We start from the raw sequence: 16,753 nt of genomic DNA on the forward strand, positions 1-16,753 counted from the left end.
TGACCCTGGTGTGTTCTGAGAGTCTTCTTCGACAAAGGAGAGAGAAATAAAGAATATTCAGCGTATATGATGGCGATATATGGTGTCAGGAACGGTCGTGTGTCAGTGAAAGTGATAAGAAGCAAATACCTAAAGGCAAATATTTCCTTCAATTTCTCCTTGAATCTGTCATATTGGAGTATTCCAAAGCAAACTACAGAATGTTAGAAAGTCAGACCACTGAGATTATATCTGGATTGATGTATTTTGGGAATATCCAATCAAAAACACTCTCTTAGATTTGTGGGAGAATTATTTAACCTCATATATTAGTGCTGTGTGTTTTATGAAAATCTTTATTTAATTTCTGTAAGCCTTTGTATTCATTTAATTAAATATTTACAATATGAATAAATATTAAAAGAATATTTAGAATAGTAATATTTCCAATCTGCCATTGGTGAAGGTGTTGATGACAGAAGGGTTGAAGGACATTCTGAAGTGTTTTGTCATACAACACAGTGAGGTGAGACGCCCACTGCTGCTGCTTCTCTGCCCAGTCAGGTAGTTATAATAGGGATTATCTGTATTATCCAGGATGGCCTTCACCTTATTCAGTGCACATCTCTCCACAACAGCCTCCAGCGAGTCCAGACTCCTTCTAAGCATTGAGCCAGCATATTTCACCAGTTTGTCTAGCCGTCTTGCAGCTTTGTATTTTGTTCTTCCTGCCCAGCAGACTGCAGCATAGAAAAGCACACTTATCAATAATAAGCAGATATTAACAGAAAATTTAAAAAATGGGTAAAAATAGCCAGCTCTGATATACACCTATCAGCTATAACATTAAAACCACTGGCCTAATATTGGGTAGCTACCCTTTTACCACCAAAACATCTATGGACTCCTGTTAAGGTGTGCTGTGATATCTGGCACAAAGACTAACAGCAGATCCTTAAATTCGTAAAAGCTGCGAGTTGGGGCTCTGTGGATGAGACTTGTTTGTCCAACATCCAACCGATGCTTAATGGGACTGAGATCTGGGGAATTTGGAGGCAACAATTTGAACTCATCGTTATACATGTCATGTCGTATACCATTTGTCATCCTGATTTTGCCTGAAGTAGGCATGAGAACTTCTTGTTAAAAATCCTGCAGCATTAATATAGCTTGCAAGTGAAGTATTTCAGTAAAATTCTTACTTTATTATGCTTATTACTTAATGGCTACAAGATAGAGAAGCTTTCTTGGGTCACTCTGAATGTGTTTGAAAAATGTATTTGTAAGTGCATCTTCAAATTAATTAGAGCACGGGGTCATTTTTAGAATGTAGAATGAATTATTATTGGCTCTCAATGGTCCATATTTTTGTTGCAGACAGGGGCGGTTTTAGACCTTTTTTAGGGTGGCCTCAGCCCCGTCTGTGATCTCAGCCACCCTAAAATTATAAGTATAATTTTTACCTTCAAAAATAAAAATTACGTTAAAATGCAGGACATGTCGTCGATGGGAAAGAAAAGTATTTATCAATTGGATCCAAGAGCGAATTTTTTTACTTTGCTTTTACGCGCGTGTGTTGTAGTCTTTCAAAAGTGCATCATCAGCTGTCTGCTTTGTTTGATCGGAGAAGCACAGGTACGCGCAGCGTGCACGCGCAGTCAGAGCTGGAGGCGTTTATCTATAACGTTAATTAGCGGAAAACCGCAAATACAGCAACCAAAAGCACTATTCTTATTACCAGAGTTGTAGCACAAACAAAATATTAATGCAAACAATCCATTCAAGACTAAATAAAAATAACATTTATTGATTTGGTCTTTGTCTTGTGAATATTTTTATATTATTGACCGCATTAATTGGACACACTGTTTGTAGAGAATACACACGAACTGATTTTATTCAAGACTGGCATCATTACATCATGCATAACATTTTGGTGTCCACTTTTGCCATTTAAATAATAGCATAACTTTTGGCTCACTATGTAGTCATATAATATATAATATAAATTTCTTCTTTTAAATTCTCACTGAGTCCTAAAACCCCTAAAGATGAAATCCTAGAACCGCCCCTGATTGCAGATGCGGAAATCATAAACTACAGTTACCATTGTTTCTCTAATTATTATCATGTGTTTAGTTAGTAGTCTTACCTGTATTGAATGTGTGTAATACTAAAAAAAAAGTTTCAGGAATAAAAGGCTCTAAGGCCCAAAAAAGCAGTGTTTTGTTGAATAATTATAAAAAGTACATTTATAACCCTAATAAACGATCCATAGAATCATAAAAACATCAACAATATAATTTTTTAATTAAATTTAATGGGAAATAATGAATTTATTAAATTAATTAATTTTGTAATTTATTAATTTGATTTATTTTTAAACTATACAATAATTTCTTGTTTCATTTGATTTCTAACACCATATTTAAGACTCTTATGCTTTGGTGACGTTCAGCAGCGGGCTTACGTGATGACGTTTCATCCAATCAGAGTAGACTTCACTCCTGCACCCAATATTCAAAAGTGTTAGCTGTTGACGTTAGCTGTCCGTTGTGCTAACTTCGTTAGTATCGTGAAGGAGCTTCTAACTTCTTTGTTTGTTTGTTTGTTTTTTCAAAATATGCAGCTCATGCAAGAGGATTTAAAAATGTACTTTTACGAGAACAGGAAAGCTACTTATTCCGGGTGGCCGTTTGACGAGGACTGCGCCTGCACGTCGGAAAATGTAAGTCGCCTTAAAGTAGCGTTACTTTACATGGACGACGCTGTGTGTTAATGATAATGTTCAGGGTATAAATAATTGTCACAAATGTAAGCGATATGCTGTAGTAGGTTGAGTCCAGAAGCTTGTATAGTCATTTTACAGCTAGGTGTAAATAAGACAAGTTAACGGTATTCTGGTTTAAATCTAGGTATCTAACTATATTTACATTACATTTACATCATTTAGCAGATGCATTTTTAAATTTTTATCTCATTCTATATACAACTGAGCAATTGAGGGTTAAGGGCCTTGCTCAGGGGCCAAGCAGTGGCAGCTTGGTGGACATGGGACTCCAACTCATAACCTTCTGATTGGTGGTCGGACACCTTAACCATTGGGCTACCGCATCACATCACACAGCATCACATCACATCACATCACACAGCATCACATCACACTGCACCCTATCACATCGCATTGCATCACATCACATCACACCGCATCACATCACACTGCACCATATCACATTGCATTGCATCGCATCACATCACATCACATCGCACCGTATCACATCACACCGCATCGCACTGTATCCCATTGCATCATATCCCATTGCAGCACATCGCATCACACCGCATCACATCACACCACACCGCACCACATCACATCCAAAAAAAAACTAATTTTCTGTGTGTAATTGCACTTTTCAGATGGCTAAAGCTGGTTTTATCCACACACCGACTGAGAACAGTCCTGATGTGGCCCAGTGCTTCTTCTGCTACAAAGAGCTGGAGGGCTGGGAGCCTGACGATGATCCTCTGTAAGAAACTCAGACGTAAAACTCTTGACGTAGTCTTTCTGCGTTGCATGTAGATTTTTTGTTGTTGTGGTCGTCACAATGTCTGTGTAAAATTGGAGCGGTTCTATCACAGTACTTCAAAACGACACAACTTGATGGGCATCTGTTGCTTTCACAAGATTCACCGTGATTCTCTGTGAACATACAAAAAGTAAATTCTTCTTGTTCGCAGACTGTGAATCAGGGAACCAAAAATTCCATTATTATATTAGGCATATGTGGTCCTTTCTTGTATTTGCGTTATTTAATTACATAATGTTATTGTTACAAGTTACAGAGCGTGACCTTGATGATCTTGGGGTAGTAAATAAGCTCTAAAACACTAAAATGTGTTTTAGGAATATAAGGGTGGAGTCATATTTTCATCATTATAGTGTACAGATTTCTCAAACCTCATCATGCTATCATAGTCACAAAATATGTCCGACTATTGTGTGAGGGACAACCAAGCAGGTAGAGCATGAGAGTGTAACCCACACAGAGGTAGTGCTGTCTCGTACTACAAGAGGATTTTGGATTGGAAGAGTATCTGCATTAGAGTGTTTCCATCTCTAAAGCAGCTACACAAGAGTTTATATAGCAGCACACTCTAGAAGCTTTCACAGTGAGAGTCTAGTCTGAAATGAAGCACGATTTTCCTGAATAATTGGTACTGTAAAAGCTGTCATGTGGACTGGGAGCCTCACCATTATATCAAACCTGAGACTGAATGTAGGAGGTGGTGTGAATTTTGTAGCACCAGAACTGTGCCTGGTGTTCTAGCAGATGACAAAATCCCACATCACACTTGTACCATGAGTGGCAGGGGAACGGTGGGAGACACAGAACAGGAGAGATATCCTATTCAAATATGAGAAGAAGAAAATATACAGGAGCAGTTAAACAAAACTCATTTAGACCGCAATGAAGTTCTAAAGCTCCACCATCAAAAATATATTTCTGTACAAGCATTAGAGATATGTTTTAATACTTTGCATGTTTTAACTACAGTGCATGTGGTTCAGGAGTTATCATTTCAACCCATATATAGCTGACACAGTACATAGTGAAATAAAGCAACGTTTCACCAGGACCACAGTGATAAATAAAACAACACAGAGCTAAGGACTTAAAGTAAGTTGTCTTAGCCACATAAAGTGCATCGTGTGCAAACAGTGTGAGACAAAAGACAATACAAAACATTACAGGACAAGCACAAAATATAGCACCAACTAGTGTGCATTCTCATATACAGTACATTGTACAAAAATAGAGGGTTTTAAACAAAGGTTCTAGTAAACATACACTCCTATACAAAATCTTAAAACCAGGGGAAACATTCCAAGTATTTGCATTTCGAGCTGGTGGATCATAACCAGGTTGTAAGAACTGCTTTAATATGTCAAAAGAAGAAAAAGGAGCAAGAGCCAAAAGAAAAAAACGAGAATTGTCAATTTATTGAAAACTGCATTTAAACTCAAACAGGCTGTTCATCAGCTGTTCAAACGTTTAAGACTATAGCCCAAAAATACCCACAACAGAAGTAAGTGTCAGAAAAGGACTCTGTAGTGAGTAGCCCCACCGTTTTTGTTGATATCTTCAAACACTTGTTTCGGCATGCTTGATGTATCTGTTTCCAGTGGGAAACGTTGGTGGGAACGTTGCTCAATATGGTGAAGATGGCTTCAGGAAGGGCATCCACAGTCTGGACCTGACATCCATTTTTGTAAATGTTCCTTGCCGTCCATCTCCAGACATTCTCAAGTGGATTTAGATCAGGGGAACACGCAAGATGGTCCAGAAGTGCAATGTTATTGTCCTGGAAGAAGTCCTTCAAGCGGTCATTGTGAATTGCAGCGTTGTCCTGCTGCAAGACCCAGTCATTACCACACAGACGAGGGCCCTCCGTCAAAAGCACCCCAGGTCACGATGGAGCCTCCTCCATTGTGCCGGGTAGAAAACATCTCCAGTGGGATCTCCTTGTCATGCCAGTATCTTTGGAAGACATCTGTCCCATGTTTGGTGCTACCTTGAAAATTCTAAACAAGCAAGTTTGTGGTGTGAGAGGAGACGTGGCTCTCGAAGACGTTTTTTGTTCTTTAAGCCCTTCTTTTGCAGATGCTTTCTTATGGTTATTGGGCAGCAGTCAGCATCAGTAATGGCCTTAATTTGGGTTCAGGTTCCTCGTCGGATCTTTGGGCTCAGTGCAGGTGAAATTTTTTTGGGGTTGACCACTTGATTTTTTTTATTTTTTTTTTGGTCCCATATCTGTCAGGATTTTACTGTGTCCAACCCCGGGAGTAATGGCACGTTGTGAGAGCTCTTGCAGATCACCAATCCTGATATGTTTAAAAACAGAAAGCCTTTTTGCTTTTTAGGAGATCATAACAGTGTGACTGTCTGAAGGACAATGACATTAAAGCCATAGTTTTTGATTCCGATTTTAACTTTTAAAGGCTATAGTCTTAAACTGTTGATCCACTGATCACCAGCCTTTTTAAGTTTAAATGCAGTTTACAATAAGTTGCCTACTCTTTCTTTTTTCTTTTTTCTTCTTTTGGCATTTTGAAGAAGTTCTTACAACCTGTTTTCTTCCCCGGTCTTAAGATTTTGTTCAGGAGCGTATATACACTTATGTAATAGCAGCTAAGTGAATATGCAGATGTATCACGATTTGAAAATGGTTTCTTTTTCCAACAGTTCTCGTTGTCTTACTTTGTCTGAATCCTGACACTGACAATATCTTGTGCATTTGATCTCATTGTAGAGTTCATGGGTCACAGAGTGTACATGGTGCATCATGTCCTTTTTAACACATGGGGAAACTGAAACGTGGCCAAACATTACAAGAACGTAACAGCGATTGTGTGTGCACGTAAAACGTAACATTAAGCAAAAGCAAACAGTCGGTCACATAGTGATGGGTTTTTCTTCTTTCAGCAAGGAGCACAAGTCTCACTCTCCAGCATGCAATTTCATCCTGCTGAAACATGCGGTGGAGGAGCTCACAGTAGAGGAGATGCTGAAGCTGCAGAAAGAGAGGCAGAAGTTCTACATTGTGAGTAATATTTTTGTTTTTGTACAGCATGTGACCCTGTACAGAATGTTGCACATATGTATATTGTAGCATATTCTTATTGTTAGCTGTGTTGAGTGCACGTGTGTGTTTTCTTTATTTATGTTTCTAATTCAACGCCTGCACAATATATTCATAACAACAGGCTCAATATTGATTGTTCCTTTCACTGAATCAGGGAATTGAGAATCCTGAACCGAATTGCATGAGCTTTAATCGAGAAGGGTTTCGGATGTGGATTATTGTTTAACAGGACGGCATTCTCAGTACTCTACAATGCGCCTTTCTGTTTTAGAATAGAATAGAATCCTTTATTTGTCTCACAGAATTTCGCTGTGCTTTAATGTCCCAAGAGCACAGGATCAGCCATGATACAGCAGCCCTGGGGCAATGAGGGTTAAGGGCCTTGCATAAGGTTGGCAGTGCTGCTACCAACGATGTGAACACTTTACACATTAAGAAGCAGTCCCTCTTTTATTTTTTGATTGTTGCAGCCAAAAATACTCAGATGCAGATTTTTTCAAACTTTGTGATGCAGGAAAGTTCTTGAATTCTTCTTATTTTAAAGCACTACTCATAAAGACGCATATATAATTGCTTTCTGTCACAGCAAACTCCTCCAACTACCTCGCAGGCTGCTTGCTTTTCCGTTTACTTCTGTGAAATCCTAGAGGGACTGAGAAAGGTAGATGTAGCTTTGGTTAAATTCACACTACAGGCAAGAAACAACCAAATATCTCTTTCCTCATCTGTGGCACATTTACCTTTTTCATGACTATGCACCAGTGATCTGGAAGCTAAACTCTTCTATTCTGGTTCGGGCTGCCGTCATGTGTGTTGATGAAATCCCAAAATTCCAGACGGAATACTGATGAGCGTTTCAGGCAAAATTATTATTCAAATTTCCAATCTGTTGTGCCTAATGCGGCACTGTGCGTTGGGAGATAAAATGCATGAAGCAAGCATAATTTCTCATATTTGATTTCCTTTCCCTAGTTTATATTAATGCATCTGCCTGTTTGGGTGGGAGATGCACACAAGCGCTCACACTGGAATATACTTTCATGTTTGTGTGTAATGTGAATATATTCTGTAGGGGGGCAGAAAATAAACATCCGAATGAGTCTTACAGAATCAATGCAGCTGTTAAAGTGGAGCAAATCCGAAGGCATACAAAGAACAATATGGACAAACTGAGATATTTGTAGCAGAATATTATGACAGAATATTAGATTATCTATCTCCATCTATCTATCTATCTATCTATCTATCTATCTATCTCTATCTAATGATTTATTTATCTTTAGATGTTATTAAATCATTCATATTTTTTTAAATGATTTATTTTAACAGCTCATTTCAATTCTCAGCAACGGTTTTTCTTCAACAGTGCTGCACTAAACAATGAAAATTAAGAGGTAGAAATAATTAATGCTCTAATCAGAGTCAAACATTTTAATAGGCTAATCAATGTATACATGGAGAAATATTGCAACTCTTTTTAAAACAAAAATAGCTTGCCTGTAGGTTGAAATGTGCTAAAATATTTCTAAAGAAATATTTAGAAATAAATAGCTAAATGCTTACAGGTGTTTTGGAGACAAAATGGTTCTGCAAATACACACACACACACACACTTATTCTCTCTTTCTACAAATGTATTGATGCGCAATACACCACCATTAGTATAGTCACATGCTCTGCATTAATGTTGCCTCTTTTCTTGGAAGCTTTACTTTCTGCAGCAGAGAACAGGTGCTCAGTCGGTGTGTTCAGGTGCCAGGAGACAGAAGTTTTCTGACTTTTCATGGTGGGATATCTGTCCTCATTAGATTTCTGCCAGTGGAGTTGAATTTCCATCTTGACAAGCATCTCCAAACCTTTTCTGCACTTTATTCCTAGCTTGGAATTAGAGATCATTCATAGCTTTCTGCTCCATTCTATTTTTCACTGCAAGCTCCAGGAGATTTATGTTTAGCAGCTGATGTAATGGTTTAAGGTGGCACTGGTTTGTGCACTGCCATGCTCCGGCTGATCCCCTTTTTGTTTTCCCGTCAAGTGCCTGTTTATACTCTAGCTTGCTATTCTATGCCCAAAAAACTTCAGTCTCCTGAACGTCAGGTTCAGTTCAGAGGAAGAATCCATTACGTTTCTTTTTCTTTTTTGGCTTTCTATCCATTAAAATAGTTTCCTTCTTCCACTGCTGTTGACTTGATCTGTAACAGTCCCATGGGAAGCCTGCACATGTGTCGATTCATAGACTCTTCTCAAGTTAAGAGACGGATGCACTTTTCACTACTCATTAATACGGTGGCAACTTCAATGGCTGTGGAAACCGCTAAAATGATCAGGTTTTAAATCAAGACCACTTTTGCCCCTCTGGGTGATTGATGAGTCAAATAGCATCTCGGTTATAGGCAACTCAATTCAATCAGCCTGCTAATCATGGAGAATGTGCTGGTCAATCTTGTGGCTACATCTTAAGCAAGCCTGTGCAGAGAAATGTTGCTGTTTGTCTCTCAGCTTGTTCTTCCAATACTCAGGTGCCTCATTGTGTTACTCATCATTCCAGTTACAAGTTGTGGCAAGTGCAATGGGTATTTGTTCACCCAAGCTTCTTTTAAACAGTGCCACAATGTTTGATCCATTATCATGCACGATGGTGCTAATTTACGAGGAGTCATTTTAAAACTGGCTGCTACCTCCTCCAACCATTCAGCAAAGTTGGATGCTTGCGCCTTTCTTACAGTGGCATTTTATCATCAGACAGCATGGCTTCATGTTCCAGTCATGTCTCGTGTAATGCCAATGTACACGTCTGTGGCGACGCACAAATAGTAGTCACTGATCTCTCCCTCCATTGCCAGGGTGGGTAGTTTTGAAAGAAGAATTTACTCAGGGTGGAAAATGTTGTATAAAGGTGACTATTATAGTTAGTACAGGCCAGACAAAATTTTATATATATATATATATATGATATATATTGATATATATATATATGATATATATTTGATATATAATATTTTTTTTTAACAAAGGATACATGTTTTAATTATAACCACAATCAAACCACCTGCCCACAATGTGCCCTCCCACAGCAGTCTCATTTGCAAACACTGTCGCACTCGCAATCATGTCGTTATACTGAATATTAACACAGCTGCGATTAGCAATGGCACTCAGGCTTTGAATTCTGTGCATGTATCCCATTCACAACCATTGTTTTTTCAGCATGAATACATTTTTGCTTGATCGATTTTGCTTCAGTTTGAACTAGTTAGCTGTAAGAATGGTAAAGAAGTGTTGGTTAAAGTAATAGTAGTGATTCAGCTGCTCTTTGTAATCATTCAGCATCGAAAAACACTTCTGCAGTGTGTGTGTGTGTGTGTGCGTGTGTGTGTGGGGTGATCATGATGCTGCCCTACAAATGCACCTCGTGTATGATCTGTTCACTTTGTGTGCGTGTTTTTTTGTTTTTTTTTTTAAAAATCTATCAGCTGTCTATTGTAACGGGCTTTGTTTTGAATGGGAAGAGAGGCTTGCTGTTCAGCTGATTTTTTAGGTTACTCAGATCAGTGTGCCCTTTTTGCATATGATGACACAGGGCAGTAATATTTTCAGCCTTTAGTAACACCTCTCTAGTGAACTTTACAAATTACTGAGCCCATACAATCAAATTTATTTTCTCTTTGTTTTGTTTTTGTTTGTTTGTTTGTTTTTTTTTCCCCACCAATTTCCTCCTCCAGTCCATAGACATACGTTGGCATCTCTAAATTGTACATAGTGTGTGTGCTGTGCAACCTTGTACTGCTATGTCACCAGGATGTTCCATGCCTTCTGCCCCATGCCACTGCGATAGGCTAAAAGTTCCCTGTGACTCTGTGTATGTTAATTGCTACAGAAAATGGACGGATGGATGCACCTGATTAACTTGTCTAACAGATCTACACATGCTTTATAATGGACATCCGTCTAATCATTAATATAATGCTATTATCCATCCCCATCAAATAATAATACACACAATCAGTTTTAATCAATTAGTTGTTACCCTTACTGATCACACACTCTATCTACTTATGTTTGAGCATTTCATGCCCACACTGATCAGCAGAAGTCTCGCTCTCGCCCTTTCCCTTGCTCTCTCCCTCTCGCTCTCTCTCGAATATCTTGCTGCACGTCAGTGCTTTCCGAATGGTTTGTGCTCATTATTGTGCTGCACCAGAGCAATGTCATGATTGTTTTCAGACTAAAGAATAATTCAGGCAAGATTACTTTGAAACACTCGAGTAAACCCAATGGAAGAAGGATCAGCATGTCTGGTCTGTTTCTGCATAAACAGTATGAGGTTGCTCCCTTCCTCAATCAGTGATGACCTGAAAGCTGGATAATGCACAGCACCCTGTAGACACAGTGGCCATCTTGCATATGCAAACGTGTGGTGATCGTGTCCACTAGATTTTATAATTTGTGCTCATTCAGATACAAGTGTGTTAATGAGGTTGTGATGTTTCGCGTGGAGGTCTGGATCGTAGTCGACGGTCTATTTCATCCCAAAGGTTTGCAGTGGAGATGAGGTCGGGGCTTTGTGAAGGCCAAGTCTTACGTACCGAGCTTGGTGCACCATATCTGTATGAAGCTTGCTCAGGCGCATCGGCAGGAGAGGATTTCTGGCCATACACAACAAAATAAATAAATGCTTTTAGTCTTTAGTCATTACCATCTTTTAGTAAACGAGGCCAACTTCAGGATGACTGGTGGAGAAAAACGAGGAGTGGCAGAGAGAGGAATAAAAAGTGAAAGTGACGTGACCTACGGCTAAGTATGGTGAACCATACTCAGAATTCGTTCTCTGCATTTGACCCATCCAAAGTGCGCGCACACAGCAGTGAACATACACACACCGTAAACACACACCCGGAGCAGTGGGCAGCCATTTATGCTGCGGCGCCCGGGGAGCAGTTGGGGGTTCGGTGCCTTGCTCAAGGGCACCTCAGTCGTGGCCGGCCTAAGACTCGAATCCACAACCTTAGGATTACGAGTCAGACTCTCTAACCATTAGGCCACGACTTGCCCCACAATAATGATGATGATGATGATGATGATAATAATAATGATGATGTATTTCTATAAAAACAAATAGAAATTAGACTTTGAACATGCTACAGTACATATATACTTTGCTACAGTCAATTAAGTGAAACTGTGGCATTCTCATTCTATAATGAAATATAGATTTACCGTTCAAGCTTCAAAGAAGTTCAATGTTTCTGTGTCATTATTTGGAGGTCCGTGTGTTTTGAGAAGTGTGAACAGTGTAATTTGGAGACGTGTATGAGGTGGTGTGCCGGTTTGATGGCGAGTATTGGAGATGAGTTTAACTGCCAAGATTTCTGTTGTTAATGTAGACTATATGAGGCGTTTTGAAAAAGTGCTTATTAGCCTCCTAAATATAGTCTTTCATTTAATTTCCAGATCTAATTAACATAGTTCTGTGTTGTGATTTAGCATTGCTAACTGAAATTGATATTTACTACATTCAAAAATATTCTTGTGCTCTTCCAGGTATAAGTGCCATTGTCTCTCGTTTAAACCGGATAATATGAAAAACGAATTATTATTTAAACATCTGATTTGGACAATTTATTTCGAGTTAAGCTTTTAGGCTCGCACTCTGAGTTTCACCTAATAGACTTATTAACTTGATTAATAGCACTGACTGAAGCTGTGTAACCAAGCTTCATTATTTAATGACCTGAAATGGAGAACTATTCAAAACTGGAATTTGAGAGAGTTTGTGACGCTTGTATGTACACAGCCTTTGGGTTTTTAATGGCATCTGCAATCAGTGTATCAAGATTCTCATGTAGTACTTCATTGTTTACCAAATATGTCTTCAGAGTACATAACATTCTGAATTTCTCTTTCTGTACTCAGCTGTACTGTAGCAGTTTGGGTCCATGAATTCATGCTGTCGATGCCAAATTCTGACCCTACCATCTGTGTGCCTCAACAGAACTCCTCAGAGATTGGCTGCGTTTTTTCCAGTTTAGAACACAAACAAAATAAGTAAATAAATAAATGGTTAAGTCTGTGCCTGTCTTCTACTCTTTTAGCCCATTCACCTCAAGTCTCGATGTTGTTCATTCTGAGATGCTTTTCTCCTCACAAGAGTGTGATTTTCTGAGTAACTGTAGTCTTTCTGTCAACTAGAACCAGTCTGGCCATTCTCATTTTCATCAACAAGCCACTTCCATCCACAAAACTGCTGCTAATTGGATGTTTTTCCTTTTTGCCTAAGGGCTGTTCAGTGTAAAAATCCCTGCAGATAATTCTGCAATCCCAGCAACATGATTGGGTGATTTTAGATAAGTGGAGGAATGCACATCTTAATCTTTCCAAGCTCAAATTAGAGGCTCAGAAAAATAATGAGAATAAAGTAAAATAAATCGTATGTTTCCATCATAAAGATAATTTATGGTTAGAATTAGCAGTTGCAAATAAAAATAGCTGTAAGTTTAATGGTGCAGACGATTAAAAAAGGTTGTTGATTTTATAATTATCCCTAATTTTTATTAAATGAAACTGAAAATATTGAAGATCGTCTTTCATTTCTATTTAATTTAATACTCCATTGCTTATGGTACAACATGGTAAATGATTTTAAAGTAAACAGTTGAGGTTAATTCTATTAACTACAACTAAGCAACATTTTTTAGGTTGGAGAAGATGCACAATGATATCAGTGGTTGGTTTACTTCTTTTTTTTGGTAGGGAACCGGGTAAACCATGCTAAGACAATGTATTTTAAACTTTTTTAACATTTGTTTAAGATTAGTGTAAAGAACAGGAAAAGGGTCTTTTATTGGCGTTTCAGTCTCTCTCAATCTTTAATGCTTCATGAAATTCATTGTGCCATTGTTTCATACAAAAAAATGCCAATCTTCACCCTGACTAGCTGTTGATCCATTGCTCTCACATCTGAAAATGCTACTTCTGAAGTGCCTGAAAATGCTAGTCATGCAATTCATACAAGGCCATCGCTTCATTGTTCTTGAGCCATTTCAGCTCTCCCACCACTTGGTAGATAAACCTGCACTTGACCCTGATGCGTTTGGACAAGAAAGACATATGTCAAGATGCTGGTGGTTGTTTTTTGTTTGTTTTTATTTATTTATTTTGAACTACATTTGTTAAAACTGATGTTAGAGCTACGTATTCTGATCCTTTGCCGCTCTACCTGCAACTAGGTATTGGACTTTCTGTATTACAAACCTGGCGTTAAGAACTGGCAGCATGAGAATATCCACATTTGACAGTTACAAGAATTTAACTTAATTTCTCAATTTCATTCACGTTTACACTTACGGCATTTGGCAGATGCCCTTATGCACAGCGACTTACATTTAACTCATTTCTACAACCGAGCAATTGAGGGTCATGGGCCTTGCTTAGGGGCTCAGTGGTGGCAGCTTGGTGAAGGACACAAAACTGGCTATTTCACTGTCTATTTTCAAATGGCGGTTGAAGACCTACTTTATTCAGGAAACACTTCAACTAGCACTTCTTTCACTATTTTTTTTTTTTTTTTGCATTTGTTAACAAAACAAAAAAAAACTTTTTAATTGTAACTTTGAACAATGTTTTAAACTCATGGTCTGTAACCTAGTGAACCAGCATTACCGTATCCAATGATGGAGATTAAAGCACTTATGTACGTCGCTCTGGATAAGGGCGTCTGCCAAATGCTGTAAATATGTAAATGTAAATATGTAAATCCTGACTGGGTGCATCACATGACCAAAACCTTCATTGGACAGTGAGAACTGCATCCCAAAATCTAATGGCACTGATCTCCAACAGTGTGACTGAAAACGTTATAGTATCAATGACTCAAGGACAGCTACTTCCTTCAAACCATAAGCATTCTCAAGATCCAGAATGTGTAACTGCATTTTTTTTTTCTTTTAATCATTTCTTCAAGTTATAAAAAGTACTAGGACCAAAACTTTCGTTCATAAATCTTTCTAAACTTTGCCATATCCGTGACTCTACATTTTTTTTAAATGAAATAACACGTTTTATTCCAGCCATCCATTTATTATTAGCCTTAGATTACTGGGGCTCAACCAATATGCAAGTCCCCTTGTAACAGTTGTTACTATAGCAACAATAACATTAGAACTAGCTCATTTGCAGCCGGCGCTGTTGGCTAAGCCATTTCGTTCTAGATAATTAATCAACATCTTCCGAGAATTCAGATTTCAAGTATTCGACATCGCTGTGGTTATCAGCAGTGTTATCCAAGACAAAACGAACATGTTGCCCAAGGCAGTGACCACTCATCAGAGTGTAATTTTCCTGAGCTCACGTTTTTCCTTCTCCATTCGGCAATTCCATCCAGTTTCAGTGTTTTAGGGTCCCCTCCTGAACTATTTATTTCTCTCATGTCTCTAAATATTTTGTGACTTCGTTTTCAAGAAAACTACCTGCCTCCTGTTAGCTGCCTTTTAAATTACAAGGTCATTTTATAGCATTATGCTTCTTGTATTATGTACAGTACATTTTGTGTATTGATGTGTGGTGTTTTACTCTGCTTCTTTGATTCATTCCCTCTCCTGTCATTCTCTGTTCTTTTTCAGAAAAAGTTCTGCAAACAAGCCATTGAAAAGTTTGAAGAAGCAGCAAAACTGAGAAGAGGAGACATCATCAAACTAGCCATGGACAGCTAAATGACGTTTCTGTGACTTTCCTATTAACATGTTTTCCTGAGTACTTTTCATATTGGTCCACTGAAATATCAAGTAGATCAGACACAGAGAGTTTTCAGCACATTTTCCTTCGTGACCATCGACCTTGACTGGCTTCAGTTCCAAAAACGAACACACCCCATAGTATACACTGTGTTTTCTGTGCAAGGCTTCAGACATGGAAATGCAAAACGATTTGCGATTTTCATTTGAATTTTGCTGCACCGTGGAAGTGAAATGCTAAACTATGTAACTGCTATTTCGAAGGTCATAACTTGTCGGACACGGGCAATTGCAAATGGCCTTTGTGTTTCCATTTGAAATTTGGCAGACTATGTTGGTCCATGTAACCAAAAAATGCAAAAATACAGAATTTTCATGTTTGTTTAAAATATGACACAATTTCAGTTTTAAATATTTACTTGAAAATACTTCCTTTTGTTGTCAGTCAAGGTCGTGGTCCAAAGCTAACATTATTCTTTACAACTTCTTTTAATGCAGTTTTATATTAAAATCCCCATCATCACAGAGGTGGACTTATAAAATTTGGCTGTATGTATAAAACGACTAGATACTCTAATTGGAGCTGAACAACCCTTTGAATTCGGTTAAGTTTTAATGTGTTGTCTATTGATAGTCTATATAACTCCATTTTTCCATGTTTCTCTAGGTCAGTAATACAGCTATTACACCATTATGATTTTGTTCTGCTGTACCAATTACAGGTTTTGTTTATAACTAAATACAATTATAAATAAATAAATAATAGGCTTTTAAGATTTGCACTACTTATTTTTTTGTTTGTTTTGTATTCTTTTTATGTGATTGCTCTTTGTGCTTTGCAGCAGTGTACTTTTTGTATGTTTTTTTTTTTTTTTTTTTTTAAACCCTTTTTGTTTTTATACTTTATGGCTCTCTATACTTTCAGGCTTTAGGCTACTAGAACTACTAGAATTTGATTTAGACAGTCATCTTTGCAGACGTTGGCCATTAATAAAACTGCAATGCATGAAATAAGATATTGTTGTACCAGAAATGTATATAACCATTAATGTAGTCAGTGCATGTGAAATAAAGAAGCATTATGTGTATCTCCTACAACTTGTCATGAATTTACTTAGACAAAAGTTACACAGTTTCATAAACTTTTACCATGTAATGATAATTTATTCTTCCACGTTAAGACAAATCTGCATAAAACCTCCCATATCATCTGACTTTATCAATAATTCGGAGGTTATGGTGATGCTCATAATGTGCTCAAAAGCCTCCTGGTTACACGATTGCAGTAGACTTTGCAGTGTAGTGTTATAGAAAGGAAATAAACTTATAATGACACTATCAGGTGTAGCACACATGAGGAGGGGTTTTCTGTTGCATCTGGTTCCTCTCCAGGTTTCTTC

At 38.0% G+C, this 16,753-nt stretch overlaps 1 protein-coding gene across 2 annotated transcripts; it reads left to right on the forward strand.

Annotated features, from left to right (window-relative positions):
* The first annotated feature begins 2,449 nt into the window (after positions 1-2,449).
* On the forward strand, positions 2,450-16,448 carry LOC113639462 (baculoviral IAP repeat-containing protein 5-like). Of its 2 annotated transcripts, none has more exons than XM_047801271.1 (4): positions 2,450-2,707; positions 3,397-3,506; positions 6,465-6,582; positions 12,538-12,694. In XM_047801271.1, the coding sequence occupies exons 1-4, from the start codon at positions 2,603-2,605 to the stop codon at positions 12,562-12,564; spliced, it is 360 nt and encodes a 119-aa protein (XP_047657227.1). In that variant the 5' UTR covers positions 2,450-2,602; the 3' UTR covers positions 12,565-12,694. The 2 variants fall into 2 exon arrangements, with proteins under 2 accessions (XP_047657227.1, XP_026997100.1); XM_027141299.2 differs by lacking the exon at positions 12,538-12,694 and adding an exon at positions 15,243-16,448 and having other exon boundaries at positions 2,459-2,707.
* Positions 16,449-16,753: the final 305 nt, after the last annotated feature.

The sequence above is a fragment of the Tachysurus fulvidraco genome, chromosome 15, assembly GCF_022655615.1.
Source record: "Tachysurus fulvidraco isolate hzauxx_2018 chromosome 15, HZAU_PFXX_2.0, whole genome shotgun sequence".
Lineage (NCBI taxonomy): Eukaryota > Metazoa > Chordata > Actinopteri > Siluriformes > Bagridae > Tachysurus > Tachysurus fulvidraco.